At 36.1% G+C, this 20,399-nt stretch overlaps 2 protein-coding genes across 2 annotated transcripts in view; one reads left to right on the top strand and one right to left on the bottom strand.

The window, feature by feature from the left end:
• LOC107693302 (zinc transporter ZIP4) overlaps positions 1-8,463 on the top strand; it is an 11,922-nt gene extending 3,459 nt beyond the window's left edge. The window contains exons 2-12 of the mRNA XM_016492622.1: positions 605-904; positions 1,028-1,217; positions 2,182-2,330; positions 2,731-2,902; positions 3,637-3,809; positions 4,629-4,787; positions 5,061-5,153; positions 5,795-5,849; positions 6,412-6,564; positions 6,799-6,986; positions 7,751-8,463. Of these exons, the coding sequence (XP_016348108.1) occupies positions 605-904; positions 1,028-1,217; positions 2,182-2,330; positions 2,731-2,902; positions 3,637-3,809; positions 4,629-4,787; positions 5,061-5,153; positions 5,795-5,849; positions 6,412-6,564; positions 6,799-6,986; positions 7,751-7,879 (1,761 nt within the window). The 3' untranslated portion in view covers positions 7,880-8,463. The remainder of the gene's footprint in view (positions 1-604; positions 905-1,027; positions 1,218-2,181; positions 2,331-2,730; positions 2,903-3,636; positions 3,810-4,628; positions 4,788-5,060; positions 5,154-5,794; positions 5,850-6,411; positions 6,565-6,798; positions 6,987-7,750) is intronic.
• A 1,489-nt stretch (positions 8,464-9,952) lies between these two features.
• The window catches only part of recql4 (RecQ helicase-like 4), a 23,246-nt gene continuing 12,799 nt past the window's right edge, over positions 9,953-20,399 (bottom strand). Inside the window, exons 7-24 of the mRNA XM_016492621.1 lie at positions 19,307-19,457; positions 19,109-19,225; positions 18,642-18,794; positions 18,467-18,559; positions 17,958-18,094; positions 17,685-17,768; positions 16,747-16,935; positions 16,491-16,673; positions 15,553-15,751; positions 15,191-15,468; positions 14,343-14,480; positions 13,902-14,175; positions 12,846-12,975; positions 12,590-12,756; positions 10,716-10,905; positions 10,463-10,631; positions 10,274-10,382; positions 9,953-10,188 (exon numbers count right to left, since the gene is read on the bottom strand). Coding sequence (XP_016348107.1) covers positions 10,067-10,188; positions 10,274-10,382; positions 10,463-10,631; positions 10,716-10,905; positions 12,590-12,756; positions 12,846-12,975; positions 13,902-14,175; positions 14,343-14,480; positions 15,191-15,468; positions 15,553-15,751; positions 16,491-16,673; positions 16,747-16,935; positions 17,685-17,768; positions 17,958-18,094; positions 18,467-18,559; positions 18,642-18,794; positions 19,109-19,225; positions 19,307-19,457 — 2,883 coding nt within the window. The 3' untranslated portion in view covers positions 9,953-10,066. The remainder of the gene's footprint in view (positions 10,189-10,273; positions 10,383-10,462; positions 10,632-10,715; positions 10,906-12,589; positions 12,757-12,845; positions 12,976-13,901; positions 14,176-14,342; positions 14,481-15,190; positions 15,469-15,552; positions 15,752-16,490; positions 16,674-16,746; positions 16,936-17,684; positions 17,769-17,957; positions 18,095-18,466; positions 18,560-18,641; positions 18,795-19,108; positions 19,226-19,306; positions 19,458-20,399) is intronic.

The raw sequence follows: 20,399 nt of genomic DNA, 5'->3' as shown, positions 1-20,399 counted from the left end.
TTTTTTTTTTTTAAGAAAAGAAAATGAAGCCTTTTTAAGGATCATTAAGATTTGTCTTTACACCAGCAAAACACATTTTATGTGGCATCTCATGACGACTTCATCACAGGTATCTGTTTCACATTTGTGAAAGCCAAATGAAACTGCAAATGTGTTCCAGTTTCAGACTCCATCATTACACAGAAATCTTGAAATCACTCTCTTTCTCTCCTGTATATAGTGCATGTCTGTTGAACATCTGCATCAGTTGTTGAGTAATTACAGCAGCTCACAGGGGCTACAGATGGAGGATTTCTTCACAGTGGCCCCTGGATGCTGTCTGTTCCTGAGCGCTCCGCTAGAGACCTGCGGGGCCGTACAGGAGGGCCGCTGGGTTGAGGAGACCCATCACTTCATCCAAATGATCTTAGGCCATGACAACACCACCAGCAGTCATAATGAGATCAGTGCCACAGAATATGAGGGTTTGGAGCAGCTGGTATCTGTTTCACATTTGTGAAAGCCAAATGAAACTGCACAAACTTTAACTGCAAATGTGTTCCAGTTTCAGACTCCATCATTACACAGAAATCTTTAAATCACTCTCTTTCTCTCCTGTATATAGTGCATGTCTGTTGAACATCTGCATCAGTTGTTGAGTAATTACAGCAGCTCACAGGGGCTACAGATGGAGGATTTCTTCACAGTGGCCCCTGGATGCTGTCTGTTCCTGAGCTCTCCGCTGGAGACCTGTGTGGCCATACGGGAGGGCCGCTGGGGTAAGGAGACCCATCACTTCATCCAAATGATCTTAGGCCACGACAACACCACCAGCAGTCTTAATGAGATCAGTGCCACAGAATGTGAGGGTTTGGAGCAGCTGTTTGATGAGATGGAAAAATACTATCAGCCAGACACACATGAGGTCAGTAACTGCAATTTAGGATTAAACTAAAAGTGCTAATCATTCAGCACCATTCTATGTATAAGTAACATGGCCGTGATACACGTTAAGACACATCTGTAATTTGTTTGTGCACATTTTCAGTCCTGTCTTTCACTAAAAGACATCCTGGAAGAGAGCGGTGATCATCACTTAGAGCTGGATGCTGTTTTTGCAAATATCCTCTATCATGCTTTGCGTGGAGACTGTATGAGATCACTTGTCCTTCCTGAGCAAGAGTACTTTCTGGATTACATCTTCAGACATTTTGCCTCTGATAATCTTACACTTCATGGTATGACAATCCATGGTTTTGATAATCCTGTTGATGTTATTAACTTAAAATGTGTTTCATGTTGTTGAAATTATTTATTTTTTTTGCTTAAACATTCAAGTAAAAATATGTTTTAATGTGACAGAATCAATCTGAATAAATAATGTCACACCAATAAAAGTTGGCAATTTTTTAGACTCAGGTCCAGTGTTATTTTAATATCATTTGTATAATATTATAGTTTTATTAACAAATTTTTATTTGTAGTTTTTTATGTTTAATTTCAGTTAATGTTTATTTATTCATTTATTTTAAATGTCTTTTTTGTTTGTTTTAGATCCCATTAATTTTACATTTTTTCATTTTCATTTATATATATATATATATATATATATATATATATAGAGAGAGAGAGTTTCTTTAGATGAGTGTTTACACTGTAAAAAATATTTTCTTATTTGGTATTTTTGTCTTGTTTTCCATTACAAATATCTAAACATACTTAAGTCAAAATGCATTTACATGAGATGGAAACTGACTTAAGACAATCCGGTCTTGTTTTCTGAAAAAAAAAAAGAAGTAAAAATTAAGGGGGTTTATGCTTAAAACAAGAACAATATCCAATAAAGAAAGATATTTGCACTGGACAACAAGACAAAATACTGAGTAAGAAAATAATTGTTAAGTGTAGTTTTCGTATAATATATTTATGCATTTGACAGATGCTTTATTCAAAGCATTTTCCATTGCATTCAAAGTAAAAATTGTATCAGTTCAGGCATCTGAACTGGGAGTCGACCACATAACCTTAGCTTTTCTTGCACAAACGGTTAATATAGAACTTAAAAAGGTCCTTTTGGCTGCAGCTTAATGTTTTTAATACTTGTTCATGTTCTTTAGTGTTTTCTGAAGTGAAGCATTAAGCAGTATTTTGTTTGACGCTGAACATTTGCGCTCTATTTTTAATTATGCCATTGTTACTCAGATTTTGAAGAGCTTCTGAAGGCACTAAACTTGGGCGGAGAGGAACACGACCATGATGATGCCCACACTGAGGATGAAGCCCACCGCAGCAGACCGACCCCCAGACAAAGTCATCAGGACGATCACCATAGCAACAGCAGCTGGGACACGGCAAGATACAGCAATGTTTGCTTGGGGCATCATGAGAAATCAATGCATGATGCAGAAATCGAATAATTTAGTTTGATGAAGAGAGCAATCATTCAGATGGGCAATAAATTATTTTGAGGCCTGTAACATGACATATCAACCTTAATAATTTATGTTTAGATGTCTTGATGGATGTTGTGACATACGGTGCAATCTGAGACCATGCAATCTGTCTGTAATGATAATCGGAGTGAAATTAAGCCGTCTAAAAAAAAAAAAGCCTGTCATTTGACATCCATGCAACTAATAATAGTGCACACTAATGCATGCATGCTTGTCAGAGCAAAGAAAGTAAGTAAAGCCAAATAATCAATTTTAATGTATGCATGTCTCAGATTGTTTCTGGTTGTTTTGCCTGCAGATGTGTTTTAGCGCTGAAGACCTTCTGAGGATCTACCAGCTGAACTCTTCATCGCTGACCAGAGATCAGTTCACACAACTCAGTCCTGCTCTGATTCAGCAGATCCTCAGTGGAAGCTGTTCTGAGATCACTTTCACCCACATGACCCCTGAATCTCTGAGCACCGCTGAGAGTGAGTGACCTCTGTTTACACCATCAGACAACAATTAGTCCGAGTTGCATAGCATAGCTAGACTTGTGAATATTGACAAAGTCCAGAAACATAGTCTAAACTAATGAGCAGTAACAAACCAAAAGGTGCAATCTGCAAATGTCTGTGCCATTCAATTGGTAGCTGCTATAAACATATATAACTTGAACTACAGTAATTAGCACAACAAGATTTTTTCAATCCGTTTCTCTGCTATGGCAGTAGTTGACCTGATGGAAAATGTTATGAACTGCAGTATGTATTTTTTAATGATGTAAAGCCATTTTAATTTGATGAGAGTGACAAACATCAATATACATTAGTACTGTTGTTTTGTGTGTATATGTTTATGTAAAATATTCAAAATTACAGAAAGTGAATGAACATGAAATATTTACTCAAAACCTTAAAACAGAAAAAATGTATATTAAATATGGTTTCACTTGAACAAAGGGAACAAAGACGTCTGTGCAAGGTAATTATTGGTCTATGCTGGTCATTGATCAATCTGCTGGCCTCAGCAGAACAAGGAGATCTAGAAAAATTCCCAAACACTGTGACTGATTATTTTAGTTACCATCTCTTCCTGGAGAAGAACAAAGCTGGCATTCCGTCTGAATGACCTGTAGCTGTTTACAAAAACCAGTCTGAACGACAGCATACCTGTGATATAGTGATCTCTTTATACAATCACTAAATAAGCCCTTTGTGCCCAGGATATGGATATGCCACTCTCGCCAACATTATCGTCTGTCTGATGGCCATGTTTGGGATCGTGGTGCTGCTGTTCTCCAGGTGCACGCAAGTCTTTCAGATGTGCATCCAGTTCTGCATCAGTCTGGCTGTAGGATCCCTCACGGGTGACGCTCTTCTGCATCTACTTCCTATGGTGAGCAGGCGGCAAAAAAGGCTTAGAAATGTCTTAATTTAATTGCAACAGAGTGGAAATAAACAACAGTAAGAGTACAGTAAATTGGCTGAAAATGTACTCAACCTTGGGTCATCCAAGATGTAGATGAGTTTGATTCTGCATTGAAACATTTGGAGATATTTATAATTACATCACTTGCTCACCAATGGATCGTCTGCAGTGAATGGGTGCCGTCAGAATGAGAGTCCAAACAGCTGATAAAAACATTACAATAATCCACACCACTCCAGACCATCAATTAACGTCTTGCGAAAAGCTGTGGATTTTTAACCTGAAACCATCGCTTTTGGCCAAAATACCATAATCCATAACAACACTTCATCCCCTGTTGTCCTCTCACATCAAAATCCTCTGACATATTTTTTAAGAACCGTTTTGGACTGTTTTCTCCCCTGATTCAGACGAGACAACTTTTTCACTGGAGAAACCAATATTATAGATAGCTGGAAGCAAGTTTGAAATAAAAAATGCCTTGATGGATTTGTTTCTTACAAACATGCAACCTTTTGCTTCATAAGATCTTAATTGTGGATTATTATGATGTTTTCATCAACTGTTTGGACTCTCATTCTGACGGCACCCATTCACTGCAGAGGATCTATTGATGAGCAAGTGAAGTACTGTAATGCTACATTTCTCTAAATCTGTTCTGATGAAGAAACAATCTCACCTATATCTTGGATGGCTTGAGGGTGAGTACATTTTAAGCAAATGTTCATTTTTGGGTGAACCATTCCTTTAGATTTCATTGCTTTGTGACTGATTGTGTTTGAGTAGTTCTTAGGTCTTCATGTGCATAAAGAAGGACACAGTCATGAGGAAGAGAACCTCGACTATATTTACAAGCCCCTGGTGGTCATTGGGGGCATCTATGTTTTCTTTCTGATGGAAACCATCTTCGCCATCATCACTCGACATGGTCATCATCATGATGGAGTGAGTGATGTCAAATTTCTTCAGACACCGTACACTTATCAAAAAAGTTAAATCTGAAAATACTGTCAAGCTATATTTCTCTGAAAAAAGTAATAGTGAAGTGACATGTGGCCAAATATGGTTACCCATACTCGGAACTAATTCCGTACTCGGAACTACCCATAATCGGATACTAATACAAATCAGATGAATGATATATGCTATTAAAATCCTTTCGAATATAGATAGGGTCTGTCTTTGCTGTAAATGACCTCTGTTGTCTGTTTGCTGCAGGAGTCTGACCCTCATAACCACAGCAAAGTTCTGCAGATGTTCCAGAGCAGGAGAACACAGCGAAACAACAACTCCACCTCACAGGACGAGCTGGTGAGAAAGTCTTCTTTGTGTGAATGAAGAAGTTATTATGTTACAAATCACTACAGAAACACACTAAAATGGACGGAGCTAGTGTTCCCTGAGGAGGTCAGTTGAAATCATGTTTCACAAACCCAGACAGTAATTGTTGGAAATAAGAGGTCATTGCAGGATTTACAGACAATAGTCTGAGATTTGATTGCTACGTGAATCAGAAATGTTGGTGTTCATTGTTAATTAATTAATTAATATTTACCCAATTTTACCTAGTTTTCTAGGTAAGGTTAGCTTTAGTCCTATTTAGACACGAAAATGTGGGTTTCATTGGTGGACTTCTCTCTCTTTTTTAATTGTTCTTTTTTGCAGTGTATATAATATTTGTCCATAACGTCTGATTTATTTTGACCATCAAATTCAGACGTCAGTATTTATTTTGTTCGCAGTTGCAATCGTATGTATGTGTTTAGATATTTGTACTGAAAAATCAAGACAAAAATCCTGAGTATGCATATAAATCATGCATTGTGTGTAATTATAGTCTTTTTTTGACCATCAAACTCAGAGCTTATCAGTGCAGAAATATCACTGAATTCATCTCAGTCTTCCTCTGTGATCATCAGTTTTGTAACACTGTCAGTTTGTCCTGATTTTAGGTGGATGAGCAAAACAACGAGAAGCCCCTCCTGGAGCCGATTAGCAGCACTCGAGGTCAGTGAATGCTGTCAGGAGTCAGCGTTAGACACACCTAAGCCATGACTGTAAATAATTACACGCCTGTTAGAGTTAACGACATGTTTGTGATGTAACATGACACACATTTAAGGGAGTAAAATGACCTGTTAGTAAAGTAGCATTTACACACACTATGAGGTTGTAAAAGGTGATGTAACACTGATGGTAAGTACCAGAGTTATTTTAGGATTATTGAGATACTATTATAGTTTTTATGAATAGAGCTGTTTATTTTCATGACAAGCAAGATTCTCATTTTAAAAAATGTTAAAAGGTGAACAAAGATTAGATTATTATATATGTAATTAATATTTTTTTAGATTGTATACGATTATTATACAAGTATTATAAAATAAAGTATTAAATGAAATTATACAATTTAAATGGTGACACACACGCGTGTATATATACATCTCATTTCATTTTGCAGGATTATTTTTAGTTTCTTCGCTCCGTTTCGTCTGCAGGTGATTTTTGTAATTGAATAATGTGATTTCTGATTTTGAACAGTAGTGTGTATCTTTCTCATGTCTCTCAGAGAAGCGTCTGCTGCCGTTTATGATCACCATTGGTGACGGGATTCATAACTTTGCGGACGGTCTGGCCATGGGTGCTGCGTTCTCCGTGTCGTGGCGTTCAGGACTGGCGACGTCGCTGGCCGTTTTGTGTCACGAGCTGCCACACGAGTTAGGTGAGATACGTTTACTCGAGAGAAACGCTAATCTAGCCACAAAAAGTGCATTAAAAACAACTAGAAAATAAAAGCTAATAAGCTAAAAGACTAATCAAAACAACAAAGAAAACTAATGGCACTGGGCCTGTTATATGCTTCTTTTTCATGATGCGAAATAATTAGGATTCCTTTGTTTGAACTTGTGAAATGTCATACAGACATTTCTGACAGGCTGTTTTTGTGTTTGGGCAGGTGATTTTGCGATCCTGTTGCACTGCGGTCTGTCGGTGAGAAAGGCTCTGCTGCTGAACGTGGGCAGCGCTCTCACCTCCTTCATCGGCCTGTACATCGCACTGTCCGTCTCCACTCAAAGCATCGCCGAGGAGTGGATTTCTGCTATCACCGCCGGCTTCTTCCTCTACATCGGCCTCGCAGACATGGTACGTTTAATACTTTCTGCCTTCTTTTGTAACTCTTCTCATTAACAGAGCAAAACGACACAAAGTAGCTGCCATATTTTGTGCAGATTGTGAGCCTCGTCTTCTATATAGTACTATATAGCCTGTTTCTGCTGCGGAATAAAAAATATTAATAAATAAAAACATTTAATAAAATATTCCGATTTATTTTCTCACAATTCTGAGAAAAAAAGAAAGAATTGTGAGATATAAAAACTCACAATTCTGAGAAAAAAATAAAGAATTGTGAGATATAAAAACATAACAAAATTCCAAGTTGACATCATGCACTTCTGATTTTTGGTTTCTGCCATGCAACAAAAAATAAAAAGGTAATATTTCTTTTCTCACAATTCTGAAGAATTGCAAGATACAAACAAAATAATAAGATATAAACTATAGATAGTGATAGTTCACTCAAAAATGAAAATTTTGGCATCATATTTTGGAGAATGTTGGTAACCAAACAGTTGACGGTAGCCATTGACTTCCATAGTATTTTTTTCCTTACTATGGAAGTTAATGGCTACCGTCAACTTATCAACATTCTTCAAAGAAAGAGGTTTGAAACAACTTAAAGGTCTGCATGATGACACAAATTTTAATTTGTGGGTGAACTGTCCCTTTAAGTAAAAACTTGCAAAAATGGTAATTTCCTGCATCTTTCAGAGTGTGTAATGTGAAACATAAACATTTGAAGTATTTGAGTGTACTCCAGTGATCTCAACTTCAATTTCCCTGTCTAGCTTCCATCTATGATTCATGTGGACAGTAAAAAGCCGTGGCTGATATTTCTGCTGCAGAATCTGGGTCTGTTGACTGGATGGGGGATTTTATTACTCCTGTCTTTATATGAAGATCAGATAGGAATCTAAGAAATGATGCAGGATCGTACTTGTGCATTATCATATTTTCTTCCTTGAACATGTTTATGTGATTGTCATTTAAACAGTGGAAATATAAGCACAATTCAGTGCTGCCATGCTTTGAAATGGAATATTTTTAAAACCTTGTTTTTATTTTTATTACTTACATTTTTTTTGGGAACAGAATTACTACAATTGCATATTTGTTAAGATTATTTTCAAGAATATTATTGTAATACTTTTTAAAACACCACTCACATTTTCTTCAGATTTTCACATTTAAGTCTAATTAGAAATAAACATTTACAACAGATAAATCAGCCATGCAAATCACTTTATTTACAGTAGATAAATCACTTTTTATGGCCATCCGCACTTTCTCATAAGACTCCTGTCCTTCAATTTAAATGTATTTTGAACTAGTTAATTGTAATCTGTAAAAGTTGTTTCTGTGTTGTAACGAGGAAATTGGGTTAAAAACGTACTATAAGATACACTTGATATATGGATTTTACTGATGCAATTCTGCTAATATGAAGTCTGAAGTGAGTTTCTGTCATGTGTAGTGATTAAACCTGTGAATAAATAAACTAATGGTGATCTGTAGCTTTTGTCCTAGCCTGAAAATATTCACACATAGTCTTTCATAAACGTTATGTAAAGAGTCTAGTCAGCATTATGGTCTTATGTATGCGAGTGTATTATTAGTCATGTTCGAGATTGCAGGGCTGAAAGCGCTGTGGTAAAGTCAATAATTTTGCCTCGTCTTCAAACCAGAAATGCTGAAGTTTCATTTGATTCTGACTCACACGACTTAAAAGTGCTCATTAGATGATGAGACACAATGACTGGCGTCTCTGAAATATCACAAGTACACACCCAATTTAAAATACAGTGAAATAACTGCAAACCTTGAAAAAAACCTTTAAAAATAATGCCACTTAAAATAATTTAATGGTATTTACGCAGTAAGAAAGCTAACTATTAAGGCATTACTCCAAAATACTATCTGTATCAGGGTCAGAAATTAACCTTGTAATTAATTTATGTATCTATGATGCATCTATCAATCGCAATTGCATGAAGGTGAGTAAATGATGCCAAACATCTGAATGAACTATTCTTATATAAAGTTTGTGTGTCTCAGTTATATTCTGTCCACACAATGTGAAGCACAGGTGAGTTTGAATGGATAGAACTTGAGCTGAACGAGCTGATGTGAAGTACACATGTAACTGACACACAACACTTTGTTTCCTTGTACTGAAAAATGAGGAAGACTCTTCTACAGTTCAGACCATCAGTCATTAACGTGGAAATTCTGATCTATTCAACAACACAGACTCAACAAAACTTTATATTGAGAAACTGCTTTTGATACATTTCCCAAACACTATTTTCATTAGAGTTCATATTTAAAGTAACTATTAGCTGATTTCTGATAAAAAAAGAAATTATGCGTTTTATCTTCTCAACTGGCGAGTATTTTTTTTAAGAACCATTATAAAGCCAATGCATTTGGGGATTTTATATATATTTTTCTCAGCATTCTAAGTTCTAATTTTGATATAAATATAAAAAAATATATTATTATGGTTCTATATTAAAATGACAAATTATCATTTGTTATTGCAACAAAGAATTATTACTTTTTTTTTTATTTGTTTCTAAATGATTTGCGCTTGTCAAGTCATACAAATAGAAAAAATAGTAATAAAGAAATTCCTGCACATTTAAGGATGATTTTTTTTTTTTTACAACTCTGGAGTTGGTTTTTTTATTCATATGTGCCGCCTATAATTACAGTAGGAGATACCACACAAAACATAAGCATCTAATCAAGGTAGATGTGCATCTGTGATTAATTTTGTATTATACAAATCATTATAAAAGTTAATATATGTTGTTGTTTGGGACTGTTTAGTATACATGTAGTAGGCTATAAATGTATAAATTGACTCTAAAATGTATCTGGATCTGACAAAAAAAACAAACAAAAAAAATAGCACAATAGTGCCCACTACAGGACAGACCGAGCAAATACAACTGCTGTGTTTACAAACCTGATTCACCAGAAACAACTCTGGAAAACAGTCTTTATTGTATATAAAGTTATAAAACACAACATGTGAACATTTAAAAGAGTGACAAACAGCACAAATAAATAAATTCAGACTCTGGCATCGTGAGATCATGTTACCTCGTTCTAATGATCTCCTGTGTAGCTAAACGAATGATCTCATTGAAATCAAACTGAATATATTTCCTCCAGTATCTTCGGTCACGTCCGTACGTCTGCGCTGGATAACACGGACTTCCTGTGGGGGCACAGAAACATATATTGAAATACCCCCAAATAAAAAAAAAGACAACAGGTGAAGTGAAATGTCACTAGAAACAAACCGATGCCATGGAAGATTCTGGCCACAGCTCGACCGGAGAACTTCTCATCGCTGCGATTGGACAGGAAGCCTCTGATGTCCGCACAGATCTGAGCCTCCCAGTCCCTCATCTGAGGACACAGTACAACAACAGGATTCAGAGACAGAAATGAGAGTTCACGTCATAAACGAAACTGTGAAAGAGTCACACCTTGCATTTGTTGAGCTCTTCCTCCTCGTCCTCCTCTTCCTCCTGATAGTGTTTGCTCAGGTCCAGGTTTCTCCTCTTGTCGAAATAATGGCACAGCAGCTCTTTGAGAGCCTGGCTCCTGCTTTCCTCCAGATCATCCATACACTGACTGCAGTTACGGTACGCAACGCTGCACACAAACACAACACACACTCAGACAGTAAAGGACATAAACGGTTAGAAGAGCTCAGTCATGGTGAGTGTGTGGTGAGACCTGCGGAAGGCTTTGAAGCAGGTTTTGAGCTGGTACAGCTGAGTCCTCTCCTGTGCCATCACTCTGCCGTGCAGAAACGCACAAACCGCGTCCAGCTCGTCCGCCGTCAGGTCACCATATGAGCGGAAATAGAAGGACAGCGCTGAGAACTCCACATGGACACCACTCCGTCCTGTGCCTCCATATGAACCTGACGAGATTTTAATTAGGGCTGTCAGTTTAGTGCGTTAACTAATTAGTTATGAAAAACTAACATCATTAAAATATTTCAACACAGTTAACGTACTGGCCCCGCCCCCCAGACTTGTACATCATCTTACATTTCATACAGTTGACTTGACAAATATGATGCTGGGTAACAACTCCATAAATGCAGTTATGCCCTAAAATTCAAGATAGTGGGGTAAACAAATGCCCCTGTACGATTTTTTCGTCTCATATTTATATCACATGATATGAGCAATATAACATGAGCAGCGAGAGCAATATCACACTGTTTATGTCCGAATAGCACAAGTGCAAATGTGATTTTATACAACAGTTCAGTAAATAAGAAGTTAATGTTGTTTTATTTTAAACACAATATTGTGCATTTTTGCTCAATTTTGCTAAAGAAAATATCACCTATAAAGCCACAGCAGAACTGTTGTGCATCTGTGAGCAACATAGCCATGTTAAGTTTCTGAACGAATCTGCGTTTTGAACGAATCGTGTGAACCAATGATTCAGTAGCCCATTCATAAAGAGAGCCGTTTACTTCATTCCTGAATGAATCAGCCATTTGAACAAATCGAATGAATGAATGACTCAAAGACATTTACCGCCACCTGCTGGCAGTTTTCATTTCTACTTTAGAGTAAAAATAAATACAAATAAATAAAGGGATAGTTCATCAAAACAATAAATAAAATTAAATTTAAAATAAATCTGCCATCATTTCCTCACCCTCATGTAATTTCAAACCTGAATGACGTACTTTCTTTGCGCAACATAAAAGAATAAAAGCTGTTTTGGTTACCAGTGACTTTCATTGCATGAAAAATGTTTCTCAGATTATCTTCTTTTATGTTCCATAGTGTATGTTAGGCCGTTGTAGCCTAAAGGTTTGTGTCTAACAAATGTTTTGTTGAATCAAATAAAATATTTCTTTCTAAGGGTACTATTTGTAATGTATACTTGATACTTTCTCTTTCAACACAATAATAGCTTTAAATAATCTTTTGTGGGTATTTTCACAGCCAAATTTATTTAGTGATTAGTTCGATTAATTAATCGCTGCACCATGTAATTAATTCGATTAAAAATTTTAGTAACACTTTCCTTGTTACACGTTACTTGTACTTCCTATTATAATAACAATAAATTATGCATAATTACATGCAAGTAACCCTAAGCCAAACCCTATCCTAACCATATAGTAAGCACATGTGCTTAATTAATATTACTCTGTACTTAAATGTATAATTACACTGTAACAGGGACACCTTAAAGTGTAACCAATGACAGCCCTGAATGGAATAAAATAAAGTACAACATAAAACAACAGTATATAATAAAACCGAACAGTTTTATCTAGTTTGTAGTTAGGTCATCTATCTTTCTTATGAATCTTTAATTAATCTTCCAATGAAATCTTTATTACTGGGATCAATTTTGGCCAAAAAAAAAAAAACACTTAGAGAGGAAGAAACTATTTGACTGTCATGTGAAGTGACCAATCTCATTTTGTTTTACATGACAACTAGGGGAGGTACATTGTTTTAATTTTAGAGGTCCGATCCAATCAGAATAAAGCTAGTCATTTTAAGTATGTTTGGTCCTTTTGGTTTGTACCATGCATCAGATGATCTGTGAATCACATGGTCTCCTCTCACCCGTGTCTGAACCCCACTGCAGCTGTCTCACTCCTCTCTTCACCAGAGGAAGCTGCCAGCCCATAGTGTCCGCCAGCTCCACCACGTCAAACTCCAGAGTGTCACATGACTCCACGCGCTCCCCTGCCATGCGTTTGCGCGCCAGAGCCACAGCGACCGGTGGACACCTGACAACATACAAAATGACACAATCAGCACTGATGAGCTTCTAGAAGCATCGAAAGCTACTTGGTCACACTGTGAAAGAGTAACATACAGTTTGGTGATTTTGCGGAATTGTTGCGGACCGCCGTACCACTGCAGCTTACAGATGGAGAGCGTCGGATGAAGAAGCTCCACCCACTGCTGAGGATGAAGCTCCAGGTAACACAACAGGGTCTCCAGACCTAAAACACACAGAGAATTTAGATTTAGCGTAAAACATAGAACTTAATCCGAGAAGATAGCTATAGTTCACGCCAGACTTATCATTAACTAAAACTAAAAATATTACATTTAAAAATCAGGTCGACTGAAATAAAATAAAATAAAAGACAAACTTAGCTTCTTTTTTTTAATTGAATAATTTTACCTTAAATTAAATAAACTAAAACTGAAATAAAAATGTCTAAACACTAAACATCCAAAAACATCAACTAAAACTAAAATCAGTGTTATATTAGTTATCTCTGAGATACTATTATAGTTATTAATATTTAGAATCAGTTTTTATTTTCCATTTTCATTTTAGTTCTAGTAATTGTGTACAATTTTGTCATTTTCAGTAGTTTGTTTCTTTTATACATATGTAGTTTTTCTTATATTTTATTTTTAGTTATTTTAGTAAATCAAGTGAAACTACATTAAACTGAGATTTTTGTTTATTTTATTCCAAGTAACAATTGTTTGCAATGGTTTTGACTTTAGTTAACCCTGATTAAAAATAATAATAAAAATATGTATAAATATTATTATAGTAATCTATACTGTCATCATTGAATCACCCTCATTTCATTCAAAATGGAAAATTAACCTGCTCATCCATACAATGACAATGGACTCCAAATAAAGCATAAAAAAGCACCATAAAAGAATAAACAATTTGATGGTGTTTGGGTTTTCATCCACATATTTTTTGTGCCAATTCTGGTATTGATTTTGCAATAATCAGCAAGGTGGATAAATGTTCTATTCATTAATTCCTAGATGCACATCCCCCCCAAAAAACATGTATGTCTCAGGAGAGTGAGTAAATGATGTTTGGTTGATCGATCCCTTTACTCTCAGAACTTCTGTATTACAGCACTTTCTCTCATGTTTATCCAAGTCTCACTCTCTTCCGTGATGTCGAGGGTCTCCACGGTCTCCTGCATGGGAATGGCTCTCTCATGTGTGTGACACGCACGCTGTACTCGCACGTCACTCAGTTTCAGACCGCCGTCGCTCTCCTCTGTCGTCTGAGTTGGTTTGTTGTGCTCATGTGGAGCGTGTGTCTGCGGTGGTTGTTGGTCTGTGGGAGTCACTGTCTCGGACAGCTGCTGCTGGTGTGGATCAGTGTCTTCACAAACCTCCATCTCCAGTAACTCACTGTCAGATACTTCTGCAGCCTACAGGGTATGACATTCAGACTTCAATGCAACTCAATAAATAAAAATAAACACAGAAATAAAACTAATAAATACATGAATAAAATACATTAAAAGAAACACAAAATAAAAAGTACATATGAAAATACAATAAAAAAAACATACATTTGTAATTACTCAAGTGTTACCTGTGCAAAATCCTGCCGCTTCTGCTGAATCTGTCTGCATTTACATGGAGGAAAAACCTTCTGCACCAGTTTCTTCACTGTATAAAAATCCACTGTGTCTGCATAGATGTGCCTGCGCAGCTCATGCAGGTCTGCACCCTAAATGCAATATACAAATAATAGAAACAAATACCAATTGTTGCAGTGTAATTGACAGCTACAATTAACTAAAACTATTAAAATTAATTTTGTTAATTGAAATAAAGCTAAAATAATTTAAAAATAAATATTAGATGACAAACTTAAATGTAAATGTAAATTAAAACGGAAATAAAATAATTGAAAGTTGAAGTACTAAAATAAAACTGAAAAAATAAATAATAATAATAATAATAATAATTAAACCTAAATAGTAACATTTTAAAAAAATGATAAAAATGACAAAACCACATCATAAAATTACCAATCCTACATCCTCTGCAGTTTTGTTATTATTAACAAAAATTACAAATAAATATTACAAAAATACTTTATATTTTTTTAATTGAAATAAATTTGAAATTAAATACAATATAAATATTAGAAGAAAAAAAGCTTAAATATATTTAAATGTAATTAAAGCTTAAGTTGAAGTACTAAACTGGAATAGAAATAAATTAAACCTAAACAGTAATATTTACAAAACCTAATAAAAATGACAAAAGCACAACACTAAATTACTGAAACTTCAATTAAAATTAAAGTAAAAATTAATAAATACTGTAATAGTATACAATATATAGTATAAAGTATAAAATATATTACTAATATTAAAATATTGCTACTAATATAAAATTACAAATAACTAAAAGTACTACACAAGCACAGACCTCTGGGTCTAGAAACAGGTGGCAGTGTGCTGGGTGTCCGTCGCGTCCTGCTCGGCCAATCTCCTGCACATAGCTCTCGAAACTTTTGGGCATGTTGTAGTGGATGATCCCACGCACGTCTGACTTGTCCAACCCCATACCGAAGGCCACGGTGGCCACCACCACACGCAGCTCCCCGCACATGAAGTTATTCTGCACTCGCCGCCTCTCTGAAGCAGACATCCCGGCGTGGTACGCCTCTGCAATCCACTTCAGAGGCTTACGGATCTTTTTCCTGGCTGAGTTGACGTGGAAGAAAGAAATAAATACCTCCAAACAAAGCGAAGGAGCAGAAGAGCTTTGTATGACAGTGATGTATTTACCAAGAGCTTTCTTCTTCTTCCCTACAGGATTGTCGTCCTCATCCTCTGGTGCTGGTTTGGAGGACTCTCTCAACATCACCCCCTGCAGGCAGGTGCGCAGCAGTGCAGCGATACGGGACGTCTCCTCTCGCCTGGTACAGTAGACGATAACCGACTCTAGAGCGCCAAAGCGTTCGCCCTTCAGCAAAGACACCAGAGCCTGTAGGAGAACACATTAAGATATTTGAGACAAGTGTAACAGCTAGGGATGGGCGATATCTTATCGTTTGCGATATACCGGTAAAAAATCCCCCCACAATAAGAATTAGTCTTCCCGCGATAATAATGATAACGTCTAGTTGTTGACATTAGTATTCGTTAGTAGTATTACTTCTGCGATGCATATGTGGAGTTTCTGCGCAAGGGCGTCCTCCGGCTTCCAGTATGAATTAAACCATCATAGTACTCAGTAATGCTCACAACACCCTATTTTGGGTAAAACTAGGAAAGATAATACTTTTCTCTAAAGAAACAAGATTCCCTAAATTATCGTCATTGATATCGTTATCGCAATAAATACCAGAAATATTGTGATATTTTTTTAAGCCCATATCACCCATCCCTAGTAACAGCTTGTTCGTCCAAAATAACCTCATGAAAAAGATTAAGCATTGCATCTCTCTAAAATTTTAAATGTTTCATGTATTCAGAGGTTAGACTGAGGTTTAAGAGAATGATGACAATTTGTGATTTGGCCAATATTTTTGGAGCAGAAAAGTGTAACAAAATCATTAAAACAATCAAAAAAAAATGTTTTTTTTAAACTGATATATATATTTAACGATTCAAGCAGTGAAACATTCACATTGTGTTTCATTTCTCTGAAATTAATTTCTCTATTTTAATGTTGTTTAGTTGCATTTGACATCTTACATGAAAACAAGACTTTCTAAACGCACCTGCTCTTTGACTCTGTCCATGGACACGGACAACTGGAGGTTGTGAGGGACAGCAGCAGAACGGACGGCGATTCCGTCTTGATCGCTGATGTCCAGATGTCGGCCGATGTCCAGCGCTGTGGACAGAGTGGCCGTGGCTGTGAGACCCAACAGACAGCGCACACCCAACCGATCCCTGAGCACCTACACAACACAAACATACATTAATTCTGAAATGATCAAATTAAGAAAAATATGATTAATTTGAGAGACAAACCTTGCACAGTCTCAGGTAACAGGGCCGGAAGTTGTGTGACCATTCAGACACACAGTGAGCCTCGTCGATACAGGCGAAGGCCACAGGAGGGAGCTGGTCTGCAGGAGGGAGGCATCCTGACCCCGAGTGACCTCCGCCAACCAGAGCTTCAGGAGACAACAGCAGGACATGCACCTGACCGGCCTTCACCTACACACACAATAAAATACATCAAACTAAGTCACACACGCTCACAGATTCATTTAACACATGATGAGTCTCACTTGTTCTAACTAGCAGAGATGAATCAATTTGTGAAAAACAAAACAATGCGTTTACATATTTGATTCACAAATCTAAATATTTTGATGCTGTTACTGGTCTGGTTAAGAACAGCCTTGTTGTTAACTAAAACAAAAACTATATATAAAATTAATTTAAAAATGAAAATTAGAAATGCTGCCTTGGTAACTACCTTAAATAAAATAAGTTGAAGTACTAAAATTCAATACTAAAACTAAAATAAAAATAAATTGAAGCTAACAAATATATATATCTATAAAATTAAAAACGTGCATCACAAAATTACTATAACAAACGACCATGAAAATGAAAATACATTAAAAAAAAAAACAATAAACAGTAATTTTGGTTAAAATTAGAATTGTTGCCTTGAAATAAAACATTGAAGTTGACCTAAAATGACTAAATATAAATACAAATTAAAAAATATATAATTAAATTAATAAAAACTAAAAAAATCATAAAAAAAGAAGAAAAAAAAAAAAAGACAAATTAAAATGAAAAATATAACAATTAAAAAATTGCTAATAAATACTATAATATAGTATTAATGATACTAAAATAACACTGGTTAGGAAAAAAAAAAAACTATAGCCTTTATACCTGTATTACAAGACATGCTACACATCATTTGTGAATTATTTTATAGTCTTTACCTTCTCAATAGCCGCTTCTCTCTGTTTCCGAGACATGTTGGAGTGGATGCAGGCGGCTTTCAGCTTCGTCGGGAGTCCTGAGAGCTTCACAAACAATGTAAAAATGAAACAAACACATTAAATGGTTGTTCTACCTCCCAGGAGATGTTTTAAGCTACATGCTCATGAATTCTCACCTATACAATGTAGCAAACCTGAGTGAGAATTCCCTGCATTATAAACAGTATTTTCTAGAATACTTAAATTATATTTCCACTACAAAGTCAAACGTACCTGATCATCCATCAGAGACACCAGAGGAGACACCACCAGCGTGATGCACTTTGACCTCTGGGCGTACAGGTACGCAGGAAGCTGGTAGCACAGAGATTTGCCCATACCAGTGGACAAAACCACTAATGTGGACAGACCTGAATGAAAACAAAACCACCACCAGATCAGAGAACCCACTTAACACTTCACATGCAACTCAAATTCATTTAGCTTTTTGCTTGTCTGAACAGCAAAACTCACTCATATGTGGGTTAAAAATATATTAAAATGGGTTTTAGGAAATTTATTTCAGACTGAACAAATATTAGAAAATAACATCCATTTTTAGGTCTAAACAGTAAAAGCACACAGGAATCCCTTCAATTGTGGTTATTATTGCCGTTTTATTCATCATTTGCTATGTAATTTGTATTTAGCATCAATCATATGATTCATACTGCACTGCAGTATGGATGTGCTGAAATACAGAAATGTAGTAATGCCTCAAGCTTCTAATAACTTCCTCCCACCTGAAAGGATCCTCATGATGGCCGTCTCCTGACCAGGCCTGAAGGACTTGTAACCAAAGTCTCGAAGTGCTTCGTACACCTCTGGCGGGACATCTGTGGAAAATCAAAGGAAAGACAGAGAATAAAAAGACATTTGCACAGAATTAAGCTCTTACAGCACATTAATGTGACATACCTTGAACTTTCCCATCATCCTTTGGTCTGTAGAGTGGCTCCATAAGTGGAGGAGGGGTGGGCCGCTCATAATCTGGTCTGATGATATTGAGCAGTATCTCCGCCCCCTGATCCTCCTTCTCAGAGGAGTCTCCGCCCACAGAGGGAGGGGCCACTGAAGTAAGAAAACAAAACCTTTACTATTGTGGGTGATATGGATATTATAAACTATAATAAATAAAATAAAATGTAAAAAATTCTTATGTTATTTTATTTCAGCTAGTTTTCAAGGCAAGAAAAAAAAACATTAAAAAAAACTAATAAAAATGACAAAAACACAATACAATGACTAAAACGTAAACTAAAATTAAAATTAAATCAAAAATATAAAAATAAAAACAAATTTTTAATAAAAACAGATGGGTTGCTGGGTGTTTTGCAACAAGTGACTAATCGCTGTAATTGAACATGTGCCCCATGCAGACCCACCAATAGGCTCCGACCGCAGAGTTCCTGTCGCCCGAGCAACTTCCTCCAGAGTGGGCAGCTCAAACTCCTCCTCCTCTACTTGGGTTTCCTGCTGTTCTGCAGAACTCACAACAGGAGCTGAAACACAAATCCAGATTTATCAATAACATAACCACAAATTCATGAGAGCAGAGTCACGTGACCTGCGCAGCCTCTCACCTCTTCCTCGACAGTCTCGTGCCCAGTGACCCGTCCCGCCGCACTTGTAGCAGGTGTCGCCTTGACGATTGAAGCCACCGAACCGCCCCCTGCCCCTCCCGACTCCGCCCCCAAACCGCTCGCCTTTCAGCTGGAACTTCTGCATGTACATCTAGAATTATAAAACATTGAGAAAGCCACATTTATGAATTACCCAATGAAAAACATTTTATAAACATAGTTTCAGTATTTATAATTGTATTTTTTTTATTCAAAATAATATTATTTAATTATTGAAATTATAGAAATTAAATCAATAAAAATTACTATTAATACTATTGTAGTAGTAAAATATTACTCTAAAAAAGTATATAATAATAATAATAACACTACCACCAGTATTTTACAGAACAACAGTAAAATTACAACAGCCTAATAATATTTGCAGATGTCTTGATTTATTTGCTTTCAATTGTTAGGGCTTTTATTTTGGCGCAAAACCACTGCGGACTTTAAAGTTTCTTTTTTGATGACAACAGAGATATAAACAATTCACAAAATAAATGAGATGGCTGATGTGTTTCCTCTGGATTTATGCAAATCACATGGATCATACTTCAGATTGGAAATGACAGAAATTCGTAATCCATTCTCAAAAAACTGCATAAGATTTACAATGCATGAAACCTGAGATCAACAATACCAAACAACAAAGGTTTTAGAGCTCTGATGGAGGGAAAACATTTCCAGTAAACCACTGTTTAAATTTAATCTACTCTGGGACATCTAAAGCCTTGTAATATATAATATACAAATCATCTGGAATATTTTTATGCTGGTTTTTTGTTTGTTTATAGAGCTCAATAGTCGTGGTCACTATATACTGTCATCTTGTAAAATTTGTCATTTTTGTGTCATAAATTGTGTCATTGTGTCCAAATGTCTTTGAAACATCTGTATGTGCATATACACATATACATATACACATACATATACACACCTACATACACACCTACATACACACCTACATACACACATACATACATACACATACATACATACACATACATATACATACATACATACACACACACACACATACATACACACACAT

The sequence above is a fragment of the Sinocyclocheilus anshuiensis genome, unplaced genomic scaffold (assembly GCF_001515605.1).
Source record: "Sinocyclocheilus anshuiensis isolate Anshui unplaced genomic scaffold, SAMN03320099.WGS_v1.1 scaffold566, whole genome shotgun sequence".
Taxonomy (NCBI): domain Eukaryota; kingdom Metazoa; phylum Chordata; class Actinopteri; order Cypriniformes; family Cyprinidae; genus Sinocyclocheilus; species Sinocyclocheilus anshuiensis.
Note: the sequence above shows the minus strand (reverse complement) of the source record. Positions and strands in the feature narration are given on the sequence as shown.